The sequence below is a fragment of the Elephas maximus genome, chromosome 3, assembly GCF_024166365.1.
Source record: "Elephas maximus indicus isolate mEleMax1 chromosome 3, mEleMax1 primary haplotype, whole genome shotgun sequence".
In the NCBI taxonomy this organism is placed as follows: Eukaryota; Metazoa; Chordata; class Mammalia; order Proboscidea; family Elephantidae; genus Elephas; species Elephas maximus.
The window spans coordinates 196390810-196404014 of NC_064821.1; the positions used below are offsets into that span (position 1 = coordinate 196390810).

Here is a 13205-nt window from a genome sequence, read left to right on the forward strand (position 1 = left end):
CACCAAAAATAGCAACAGTTTGCAAACTATGCTTATTAGCAAAATGTTCAATATATAAAACATTTAAAGACTAAAGTTATGGAAGGAAAGTGGGACCCAGTCAACTTCCTATTGTCTGTTCTCTCTCACTCTGTGGCAAGATCTAAGCCATTTTTGAGAAACTCTATTTCTCTGAGCTTCTTTGAGGCACCTCAAAATAGAAAAAATGAAGCATGGTGCAAAATGCCACAAAGTAAATGAGTCTCTTCCTGCCACTCTAGCGACTATTCTCTCCCTGAAAAGAATTGCTTCTTTAATGTTCTCTACTCTTCCACCCTTGACTCAGTGCTCTTGTTTGTGGAATCTCTTCTAATATTCCTAATTGATCTCTTGTCAGTCTGTCAGTAATATAACTAAAGATTGTTTTTATTATTGTTCTGAGTCCTTATATAGGATTATTGTAAGGGATGGTTGAGACACGTATATTATAAGCTTTCCACATATATTAGCATATAATAGGTCATCAGTAAGCACTAGCTTTCAGAGGTCATCTAATTCTTCCTCTCTCTACCCATTTTATAGTCAGATAAATTGAGGGTTGCATATTTCTGTCTGAACACAATTCATTCTTCTATTCCATGATCTGATTAGGGGCAGATATGTGAAATTAAGCCCATTTTTCACCTTTTGAGGGCTGTTTCCTTGGGCTTGTAGTCACCAAGAAAAACACAATAAGCCACAAATAAGAGATAAGGGGGAACTATTAGGCAATTCCCCAGTCCTTGGCTAGAGAGGTAACTTGTTCTCATTCTTAGAGAAAGCCTCATGATTGGCTCTCAATTATTCTGCTGCATAAATAGCCTTAATTCTTCTTTTGACAGACATTTTTGAGAGGGAATGAAGGAGTTACACCAGACGTCTGGAAATGTCTGCACCCTGCAGACTTTGTGCTGAATTATCCATACATTTCTACTTTTCCTCATGGTCTTCCCCTGACTCTCTTCTATAGCAGCACTCTCCATGGAGCGGGCCAATGAGACAGTGGTGAAAGAGTTTGTCTTCCTGGGCTTCTCATCTCTGGCCGGGCTGCAGAGGCTGCTCTTCATTGGCTTCCTGCTCCTCTACCTCTTCACTCTGGGCACCAATGCCATCATCATTTCCACCATTGTGTTGGACAGCGCCCTTCACACCCCCATGTACTTCTTCCTCGCTGTCCTCTCCTGCTCTGAGACCTGCTACACTTTCGTCATTGTACCCAAGATGCTGATTGACCTGCTGGCCCAGAAGAAGACCATCTCCTTTCTGGGATGTGCCATACAGATGTTTACTTTCCTTTTCCTTGGCTGCTCTCACTCCTTTCTGCTGGCAGCCATGGGTTATGATCGCTATGTGGCCATCTGTAACCCACTGCGCTACACGGTGCTCATGGGACATGCAGTATGCATGGGACTAGTGGCTACTGCCTGTGTTTGTGGCTTCGCTGTCTCCGTGGTGACCAGTTCCTTGGTATTTCATCTGCCTTTCCACTCCTCCAACCAACTCCATCACTTCTTCTGTGATATCTCTCCTGTCCTCAAGCTGGCATCTCACCACTCCCGCCTGAGTCAAATGATCATATTCATGCTTGGTGTGTTTGTTCTGGTTGTTCCACTGCTGCTTATCCTGGTCTCCTACATCCACATCATCTCTGCCATTCTGAAAATCCCATCCTCTGTGGGAAGATACAAGGCCTTCTCCACTTGTGCCTCCCACCTTATTGTCGTAACTGTTCACTATGGTTGTGCCTCTTTCATCTACTTGAGGCCCAAGTCCAACTACTCTTCAAGCCGAGACTCTCTGATATCTGTGTCTTATACCATCCTCACTCCATTGTTCAATCCGATGATATACAGTCTAAGAAATAAGGAGTTCAAATCAGCCCTTCGAAGAGCAATGGGCCAGACGTTATTTCCTGCTAATTAAAGAGCCAGTTTTAACTATTCAGTTAATTGTGTGCTTTATGTGCCAAGCAAAAGGTGTGTTGTCACATATTTCCTTATTTAAGGGTCCAATTGCACTGTGACACAAGGACATTTTACATACCAGGACATTAAGACTCCAAGAAGTTAAGACGTTCTGCCTTTCAACTGTCAGCAATAAGGTCTCTAAAATCGCTATGTGGATGTGAGAAGGGATTACTCAGTTGCAGAACAAATTTCCTTATAACTCACTGCTCTAAATATTGGTAATTCAAAACTAATACATCAACTGATGAAAGCAAAATATATCCAAGCAGCCTAGTTCCAAGAAACAGAAGCAGAAAATCTATACATCTGTACCCTTCCCTATTTTCCGTTCTCCTTCTCCTGAAGATGACCGGCAACCTTGGCCCCGCCCATTCTGCAGCAAACCTTGATGTCCTTTTTGAGTCTCTGATGCACCCCCTCAATCTCTGTATTGAAATGTCTTTGTCCATTTGACTTTACTTGGGACTGTGTTGTCTTTCCTTTGTCTAAGATTGGAGCCTCTTTCCTGGAGTCTCCTTCCTATAAAACTCTCTCCCATATCATCCTACTTATTAATTATCTTTAAGGCAACTGCTTGCATTACATAGTTGCTGAAATATCTCAGGTAATTCTAAGCAAAAGAAATTGAGTAAATATTGATAGTGTAGAAATCTAGAATCCTGGAAATCTAAAAATTCCTTGGAAAAACCTTTCAGTGACCCTCCTTGCTGTACAGGATGAAGTCCGGAGTCCTTGGCTACCATGAATTTATCATGTAGTCCCTGTCTACTTGCCCAGCATTATAACTCTCTGTTCAGCATATGACCTTTGCTGTGTACTCTGAGGGAGTCCCTGGGTGGTGCAAACAGTTACTCGGCTGCTAGCAGAAAGGTTGGCAGTTCAAGTGCACCCAGAGATGCCTCAGAAATGAGGTCTGGTGATCTACTTCTGAAAAATCAGCCATTGGAAACCCCATGGAGCACAGTTGTACTCTGACACACACGGAGCAATTATAAGTCAGAATATCAGAATAGATTTCACAGGAACTGGTGCACTGTGAACATAAACTGTTGTTTCCAAAATGATGATCTTCTTATTCACCACATTTTCTCATGTGCAGTTTCTTCCCTTTGGAATAATTCTTCTTTATTTGACTTACGTATCTCTTCTCATGTTTCACAATAATCTCAGCTATCATTTTCTCTCCAAGTCTCCATTGTTACCTGGCCTCACTCTACCAGTGAGATTAGGCTCTATCGTGTTTGTTTTCTCATAGCATTCAGGGCCCATTTTTTATTATATCTCTTATCATTTCAACAAATATTTATTCATTGCTTAATATGTACCAGGGACTATTTTAGTTACTGGAAATCAATAATAACGAATATATGTGTTCTCTGCCCTCCTAGACCTTATGGTTTAGTTTGAGAGAGTCCCAATAAACAGATAAACTCAGGGACAAATACTTTACCAGAAGTTGGAGAACGTGCTATGAGGGAAAAGGACAGGGACTAGAGGAAGGAACACTAAAAGAAATCTAATTTGGAACAGATGGTGTGGAGCTGGCCTCTCTGAGGAACTGACATTTAACTTGCAAACTGAAGGATGAATGAATCACCAGGTTAGGAAGACTACTTGGAGGAAGGGAGGGGAGAGGGTGGATCCTTTTAGACAGGAGGAGCAGAATGTGTGTATAAAAGTCCTGATGCAATAAGGAGATGGATGAATCTGAGGAACGCAAAGAAAGCCAGCATAAATGTTTATTTGCTTTTTCGTTGACTCTCTCCGTAATGAATATGAACTTTTTTTTTGGTAATTTTTATTGTGCTTTAAGTGAAAGTTTACAAATCAAGTCAGTCTCTCACATAAAAACTTATATACACCTTACCTTACTAAAAAAAAAAAAAACTTTTTTTTTTTTTTATACATACTCCCAATTACTCTCCCCCTAATAAGACAGTCTGCTCTCTCCATCCACCCTCTCTTTTCATGTCCATTTCTCCAGCTTCTAACCCCCTCTACCCTCTCATCTCCCCTCCAGGAAGGAGATGCCAACATAGTCTCAAGTGTCCACCTGATCCAAGAAGCTCACTCCTCACCAGCATCCCTCTCCAACCAATTGTCCAGTCCAATCCATGTCTGAAGAGTTGGCTTTGGGAATGTTTCCTGTTCTGGGCCAACAGAAGGTCTGGGGGCCATGACTACCGGGGTCCTTCCAGTCTCAGTCAGACCATTAAGTCTGGTCTTTTTATGAGAATTTGGGGTCTGCATCCCACTGCTATCCTGCTCCCTCAGGGGTTCTCTGTTGTGTTTCCTGTCAGGGAGGTCATCCGTTGTAGCCAGGCACCATCTAGTTCTTCTGGTCTCAGGATGATGTAGACTCTGGTTCATGTGGCCTTCTATCTCTTGGGCTTGTAATGACCTTGTGTCCTTGGTGTTCTTAATTATCCTTTGATCCAGGTGGGTTGTGACCAATTGACGCATCTTAGATGGCCGCTTGCTAGCGTTTAAGGCCCCAGATGCCACTATTCAAAGTGGGATGCAGAATGTTTTCTTAATAGATTTTATTCTGCCAATTGACTTAGGTGTCCCCTGAAGTTATTGTCCCAAAACCCCTGCCCCTGCTATACTGGACTTCAAAGCATTTAGTTTATTCAGGGAACTTCTTTGCTTATGGTTTAGTCCAGTTGTGCTGACCTCCCCTGTATTGTGTGTTGTATTTCCCTTCACCTAAAGTAGTTCTAATCTTCCAACTAATTAGCCAGTACCCGTATCGCACCCTCCCACCCTCCCTCCTCTCATAACCACAAAAGAGCGTTTTCTTCTCAGTTTAAACTATTTCTCAAGTTCTTATAATAGTGGTCTTATACAATATTTGTCCTTTTGCAACTGACTAATTTCACTCAGCATAATGGCTTCCAGGTTCCTCCATGTTATGAAATGTTTCACAGATTCATCACCGTTCTTTATCAGTGCTTAGTATTCCTTTGTGTGAATATACCAGAATTTATTTATCCATTCATCCGTTGATGGGCACCTTGGTTGCTTCCATTTTTTGCTGTTGTAAACAGTGCTGCAATAAACATGGGTGTGCATATATATGTTCGTGTAAAGGCTCTTATTTCTCTAGGATATATTCTGAGGGGTGGGATTGCTGGATCGTATGGTAGTTCTAATTCTAGCTTTTTTTTTTTTTAAATAATTTTTATTGTGCTTTAAGTGAAAGTTTACAAATAAAGTCAGTCTGTCACATATAAGCTTGTATACACCTTACTCCATACTCCCACTTACTCTCCCCCTAGTGAGTCAGCCCGCTCCCTCCTTCCGGTCTCTCCTTATGTGACAGTTTTGCCAGTTTCTAACCCTCTCTACCCTCCTATCTCCCCTCCAGACAGGAGATGCCAACACAGTCTCAAGTGTCCACCTCATACAAGTAGCTCACTCTTCGTCAGCATCTCTCTCCAACCCATTGTCCAGTCCCTTCCATGTCTGATGAGTTGTCTTCGGGAATGGTTCCTGCCCTGGGCCAACAGAAGGTCTGGGGACCATGATCACAGCTGTCCTTCTAGTCTCAGTCAGACCATTAAGTCTGGTCTTTTTATGAGAATTTGGGGTCTGTATCCCACTGATCTCCTGCTCCCTCAGGGGTTCTCTGTTGTGTTCCCTGTCAGGGCAGTCATCGGTTGTGGCCGGGCACCATCTAGTTCTTCTGGTCTCAGGATGATGTAAGTCTCTGGTTCATGTGGCCCTTTCTGTCTCTTGGGCTCATAGTTACCGTGTGACCTTGGTGTTCTTCATTCTCCTTTGATCCGGGTGGGTTGAGACCAATTGATGCATCTTAGATGGCTGCTTGTTAGCATTTAAGACCCCAGATGCCACATTTCAAAGTGGGATGCAGAATGTTTTCATAACAGAATTATTTTGCCAATTGACTTAGAAGTCCCCTTAAGCCATAGTCCCCAAACCCCCGTCCTTGCTCCGCTGACCTTTGAAGCATTCAGTTTATCCCAGAAACTTCTTTTCTTTTGGTCCGGTCCAGTAGAGCTGACCTTCTGTGTATTCAATATTGTCCTTCCCTTCACCTAAAGTAGTTCTTATCTACTAACTAATCAGCAAATAACCCTCTCCCACCCTACCTCCCTCCTTCCCCTCATAATCACAAAAGTATGTGTTCTCCTCAGTTTATACTATTTTTCAAGGTCTTACAATAGTGGTCTTATACAATATTTGTCCTTTTGCCTCTGACTAATTTCGCTCAGCATAATGCCTTCCAGGTTCCTCCATGTTATGAAATGTTTCACAGATTCGTCACTGTTCTTCATCGATGCGTAGTATTCCATTGTGTGAATATACCATAATTTATTAAACCATTCATCCGTTGATGGACACCTTGGTTGCTTCCAGCTTTTTGCTATTGTAAACAGAGCTGCCATAAACATGTGTGTGCATATATCTGTTCATGTGAAGGCTCGTATTTCTCTAGGGTATATTCCGAGGAGTGGGATTTCTGGGTTGTATGATACTTCTATTTCTAACTTTTTTTTTTTATTAACTTTTATTGAGCTTCAAGTGAATGTTTACAAATCAAGTCAGTCTGTCACATATAAGTTTATATACACCTTACTCCATACTCCCACTTGCTCTCCCCCTAATGAGTGAGCCCTTCCAGTCTCTCCTTTTGTGACAATTTTGCCAGCTTCCAACTCTCTCTATCCTCCCATCCCCTCTCCAGACAGGAGATGCCAACACAGTCTCAAGTGACCACTTGATATAATTAGCTCACTCTTCATCAGCATCTCTCACCTACCCACTGTCCAGTCCCTTTCATGTCTGATGAGTTGTCTTCGGGAATGGTTCCTGTCCTGTGCCAACAGAAGTTTTGGGGACCATGACCGCCGGGATTCCTCTAGTGTCAGTCAGACCATTAAGTATGGTCTTTTTTATGAGAATTTGGGGTCTGCATCCCACTGATCTCCTGCTCCCTCAGGGGTTCTCTGTTGTGTTCCCTGTCAGGGCAGTTATCGATTGTGGCCGGGCACCAACTAGTTCTTCTGGTCTCAGGATGATGTAGGTCTCTGGTTCATGTGGCCCTTTCTGTCTCTTGGGCTCTTAGTTGTCGTGTGACCTTGGTGTTCTTCATTCTCCTTTGCTCCAGGTGGGTTGAGACCAATTAATGCATCTTAGATGGCTGCTTGTTACATTTAAGACCCCAGATGCCACATTTCAAAGTGGAATGCAGAATGTTTTGGTAATAGAGTTTATTATGCCAATTGACTTAGAAGTCCCCTTAAACAATGGTCCCCAAACCCCCGCCCTTGCTCCGCTGACCTTTGAAGCATTCAGTTTATCCCAGAAACTTCTTTTCTTTTGGTCCAGTCCATTTGAGCTGACCTTCCATGTATTGAGTATTGTCCTTCCCTTCACCTAAAGTAGTTCTTAGCTACTAATTAATCAGTAAAAAATCCTCTCCCACCCTCCCTCCCTCCCCTCCTCGTAACCACAAAAGTATGTGTTCTTCTCAGTTTATGCCATTTCTCAAGATCTTATAATAGTGGTCTTATACAATATTTGTCCTTTTGCCTCTGACGAATTTCACTCAGCATAATGCCTTCCAGGTTCCTCCATGTTATGAAATGTTTCACAGATTCGTCACTGTTCTTTATCAATGTGTAGTATTCCACTGTGTGAATATACCACAATTTATTTAGCCATTTATCCGTTGATGGATACCTGTGTTGCTTCTAGCTTTTTGCTATTATAAACAGTGCTGCAATAAACATGGGTGTGAATATATCTGTTTGTGTGAAGGCTCTTATTTCTCTAGGATATATACCGAGGAGTGGGATTTCTGGGTTGTATGGTAGTTCTCTTTCTAACTGTTTAAGATAATGCCAGATAGATTTCCAAAGTGGTTGTACCGTTTTACATTCCCACCAGCAGTGTGTAAGAGTTCCAATCTCTCCACAGGCTCTCCAACATTTATTCTTTTGTGTTTTTTGGATTAATGCCAGCCTTGTTGGAGTGAGATGGAATCTCATCGTAGTTTTAATTTGCATTTCTCTAATGGCTAATGATCGAGAGCATTTTCTCATGTATCTGCCTGAATATCTTCTTTAGTGAAGTGAGTGTTCATATCCTTTCCCCACATTTTGATTGGGTTGTTTGTCTTTTTGTGGTTGAGTTTTAACAGAATCATATAGATTTTAGAGATCAGGCGCTGGTCGGAGATGTCATAGCTGAAAATTCTTTCCCAGTCTGTAGGTGGTCTTTCTACTCTTTTGGTGAAGTCTTTAGATGAGCAGAGGTGTTTGATTTTTAGGAGCTCCCGGTTATCTGGTTTCTCTTCGTCATTTTCGGTAATGTTTTGTATTCTGTTTATGCTTTGTATTAGGGCTCCTAACGTTGTCCCTATTTTTTCTTCCATGATCTTTACCGTTTTAGTCTTTATGTTTAGGTCTTTGATCCACTTGGAGTTAGTTTTTGTGCATGGTGTGAGGTATGGGTCCTGTTTCATTTGTTTGCAAATGGATATCCAGTTATGCCAGCACCATTTGTTAAAAAGACTATCTTTTCCCCAATTAACTGATACTGGGCCTTTGTCAAATATCAACTGCTCATATGTGGATGGATTTATATCTGGTTTCTCAATTCTGTTCCATTGGTCTATGTGTCTGTTGTTGTACCAGTACCAGGCTGTTTTGACTACTGTGGCTGTATAATATGTTCTAAAATCAGGTAGAGTGAGGCCTCCCACTTTCGTCTTCTTTTTCAGTAATGCTTTACTTATCTGGGGCTTCTCTCCCTTCCATATGAAGCTGGTGATTTGTTTCTCCATCACATTAAAAAATGTCATTCGAATTTGGATCGGAAGTGCATTGTATGTATAGATGGCTTTTGGTAGAATAGACATTTCTACTATGTTAAGTGTTCCTATCCAGGAGCAAGGTATGTTTTTCCACTTATGTAGGTCCTTTGTAGTTTCTTGCACTAGTACCTTGTAGTTTTCTTTGTATAGGTCTTTTACATCTTTGGTAAGGTTTATTCCTAAGTATTTTATCTTCTTGGGGGCTACTGTGAATGGTATTGATTTGGTGATTTCCTCTTCGATGTTCTTTATTTCTTTGTCTACCCTAATTGCTCTGGCTAGGACCTCTAGCACAATGTTGAATAAGGGTGGTGATAAAGGGCATCCTTGTCTGGTTCCCATTCTCAAGGGAAATGCTTTCAGGCTCTCTCCATTTAGAGTGATGTTGGCTGTTGGCTTTGTATAGATGCCCTTTGTTATGTTGAGGAATTTTCCTTCAATTCCTATTTTGGTGAGAGTTTTTATCATGAATGGGTGTTGGACTTTGTCAAATGCCTTTTCTGCGTCAATCGATAAGATCATGTGGTTTTTGTCTTTTGTTTTATTTATATGGTGGATTACATTAATGGTTTTTCTAATATTCAACCAGCCTTGCATACCTGGTATAAATCCCACTTGGTCGTGGTGGATTATTTTTTTGATATGTTGTTGAATTCTATTGGCTAGAATTTTGTTGAGGATTTTTGCATCTGTGTTCATGAGGGATATAGGTCTGTAATTTTCTTTTTTTGTGGTGTCTTTACTGGTTTTGGTATCAAGGATATGGTGGCTTCATAGAATGAGTTAGGTAGTATTTCGTCATTTTCTGTGATGTTAACTGTTCTCTGAAAGTTTGGTAGAACTCTGCAGTGAAGCCATCCAGGCCAGGGCTTTTTTTTGTTGGGAGTTTTTTGATTACCTTTTCAATCTCTTTTTTTTTGTTATGGGTCTATTTAGTTGTTCTACTTCTGATTGCGTTTAGGTAGGTAGTGTTTTTCTAGGAATTCATCCATTTCTTCTAGGTTTGCAAATTTGTTAGAGTACAATTTTTCATAATAATCTGATATGATTCTTTTAATTTCAGTTGGGTCTGTTGTGATGTGGCCCATCTCGTTTCTTATTCGGGTTATTTGTTTCCTTTCCTGTATTTCTTTAGTCAGTCTGGTCAATGGTTTATCAATTTTGTTAATGTTTTCAAAGAACCGGCTTTTGGCTTTGTTAATTCTTTCAATTGTTTTTCTGTTCTCTAATTCATTTAGTTCAGCTCTAATTTTTATTATCTGTTTTCTTCTGGTGCCTGATGGATTCTTTTGTTGCTCACTTTCTATTTGTTCAAGTTGTAGGGACAGTTCTCTGATTTTGGCTCTTTCTTCTTTTTGTATGTGTGCATTTATCGATATAAATTGACTTCTGAGCACTGCTTTTGCTGTGTCCCAGAGGTTTTGATAGGAAGTATTTTCATTCTCGTTGCGTTCTATGAATTTCCTTATTCCCTCCTTAAAGTCTTCTATAACCCAGTCTTTTTTGAGCAGGGTATTGTTCAGTTTCCAAGTATTTGATTTCTTTTCCTAATTTTTCTGCTATTGATTTCCACTTTTATGGCCTTGTGGTTTGAGAAGATGCTTTGTAATATTTCGATATTTTGGATTCTGCAAAAGTTTGTTTTATGACCTAATATGTGGTCTATTCTAGAGAATGTTCCATGTGTGCTAGAAAAAAAAGTATACTTTGCAGCAGTTGGGTGGAGAGTTTTGTATAAGTCAATGAGGTCAAGTTGGTTGATTGTTGTGATTAGGCCTTCCGTGTCTCTATTGAGCTTCTTACTGGAAGTCCTGTCCTTCTCCGAAAGTGGTGTGTTGAAGTCTCCTACTATAATTGTGGAGGTGTCTATCTCACTTTTCAGTTCTGTTAAAATTTGATTTATGTGTCTTGCAGCCCTGTCATTGGGTGCATAAATATTTAATATGGTTATATTTCCTGGTCAATTATCCCTTTTATCATTGTGTAGTGTCCTTCTTTATCCTTTGTGGTGGATTTAAGTTTAAAGTCTATTTTGTCAGAAATTAATATTGCTACTCCTCTTCTTTTTTGCTTATTGTTTGCTTGATATATTTTTTCCATCCTTTGAGTTTTAGTTTGTGTCTCTAAGTCTAAGGTGTGTCTTTTGTAGGCAGCATATAGATGGATCGTGTTTCTTTATCCAGTCTGAGACTCTCTGTCTCTTTTTTGGTGAATTTAGTCCATTTACATTCAGCGTAATTATAGATAAGTATGTGGGTTTTTTTTTATGTGTTATATGTTGTCATTTTGATGCCTTTTTGTGTGTGTTTTTGACAATTTCAATTTTGCACTTACTTTTTTGTGCTGAGACGTTTTCTTTGTAAATTGTGTGATCCTCATTTTCATAGTAGTTGACTTTATGTTTGCTGAGTCATTACGTTTTTCTTGGTTTTTATTTTGAGTTAAGGAATTATTATACCTCTTTGTGGTTACCTTAATATTGACCCCTATTTTTCTAAGTAAAAACCTAACTTGTATTGTCCTGTATCGCCTTGTATCCCTCTCCATATGGCTGTTCTATGCCACCTGTATTTAGTCCCTCTTTTTGATTATTGTGATCTTTTACATATTGACTTCAATGATTCCCTGTTTTGAGCAGTTTTTTTAATTGATCTTAATTTGTTTTTGTGATTTCCCTATTTGAGTTGATATCAGGATGTTCTGTTCTGTGACCTTGTGTTGTGCTGGTATCTGATATTATTGGTTTTCTGACCAAACAATTTCCTTTAGTATTTCTTGTAGCTTTGGTTTGATTTTTGCAAATTCTCTAAGCTTGTGTTTATCTGTAAATATCTTAATTTCGCTTTCATATTTCAGAGAGAGTTTTGCTGGATATATGATCCTTGGCTGGCAGTTTTTCTCCTTCAGTGCTCTGTAGATGAAATCCCATTGCCTTCTTGCCTGCATGGTTTCTGCTGAGTAGTCTGAATTTATTCTTATTGATTCTTCTTTGTAGGAGACCTTTCTTTTATCCCTGGTTGCTTTTAAAATTTTCTCTTTATCTTTGGTTTTGGCAAGTTTGATGAGAATATGTCTTGGTGTTTTCCTTTTTGGATCAATCTTAAATGGGGTTCGATGAGCATCTTGGATAGACATCCTTTTGTCTTTCATGATGTCAGGAAAGTTTTCTGTCAGCCGATCTTCAACTATTCTTTCTGTGTTTTCTGTCCTCCATCCCTGTTCTGGGACTCCAATCACACACAAGTTATCCTTCTTGATAGAGTCCCACATGATTCTTAGGGTTTTTTCATTTTTTAAAATTCTTTATGTGATTTTTTTTCAGCTATGTTGGTGTTAATTCCCTGGTCCTCCAGATTTCCCACTCTGCATTCCAGTTGCTCGGTTCTGCTCCTCTGACTTCCTATTGTGTTGTCTAATTCTGTAATTTTATTGTTAATCTTTTGGATTTCTGAATGCTGTCTCTCTATGGATTCTTGGAACTTATTAATTTTTCCACTATGTTCTTGAATAATCTTTTTGAGTTCTTCAACTGTTTTATCAGTGTGTTCCTTGGCTTTTTCTGCAGATTGCCTTATTTCATTTCTGAAGTCATCCCTGATGTCTTGAAGCATTCTGTAAATTAGTTTTTTTATATTCTGTATCTGATAATTCCAGGATTGTATCTTCATTTGGGAAAGATTTTGATTCTTTAGTTTGGGGGGTTGTAGAAGCAGTCATGGTCTGTTTCTTTATGTAGTTTGATATCCACTGCTGTCTCCGAGCCATCACTAAGATATTGTAGTGATTTGTTGTATATTTGGTCGCTGAGTCTCATCTTGTTTTGTTTTCTTTCAATATACATGGATTGGCTACTAGATTGTGCTGTCTTGATTGTTGTAGCCCTTGACTTACTTATGACCTATTACCAGCTGGTTTGGGCTGTTAACAGATATATATGCCTGAGTCCATTCACTATTCTTGAGTAGAATCTGATTTTGGGTCATCAAGTGTGTGATGCACCCTATCACCTATCCACCTTGATAAGTAGTGGTGATAGTTGTGTGCACCAGATTGTAGTAGCAGCAGGGGCTCACACTCCAGGGGGGTCAGGAAGCTGACAGGCTTCCCCCAAGTGTCAGTGAGGTAGGTGTGTCTCTATTCCTAAAGCACCTTGTGGGTGGGCTCTGCAGCTATACCTTAGGCCTCCAATGCAAGTACCTGTACAGATTGGTAGGTGTCACCCTCCTTAGACCCCTAAGGCAGGCGGCTAGGTGGTCTGGCGGGAGCTTCAGCCCTCAGTTCCCTGTTGTGGGTCAGTGAGTGCTCTGTTGAATACGCAGAGATAACAGACCTGGGAAACTTCTCTTTCCAGTAAATCCGCTAAAAAAAAATGCAGT

At 40.2% G+C, this 13205-nt stretch overlaps 1 protein-coding gene across 1 annotated transcript; it reads left to right on the forward strand.

Moving 5' to 3' along the window:
• Positions 1-999: 999 nt before the first annotated feature.
• Positions 1000-1941, forward strand: LOC126073811 (olfactory receptor 10K1). The gene has a single exon (XM_049880905.1). It carries the CDS (start codon positions 1000-1002, stop codon positions 1939-1941), a length of 942 nt encoding a protein of 313 aa, XP_049736862.1.
• Positions 1942-13205: the final 11264 nt, after the last annotated feature.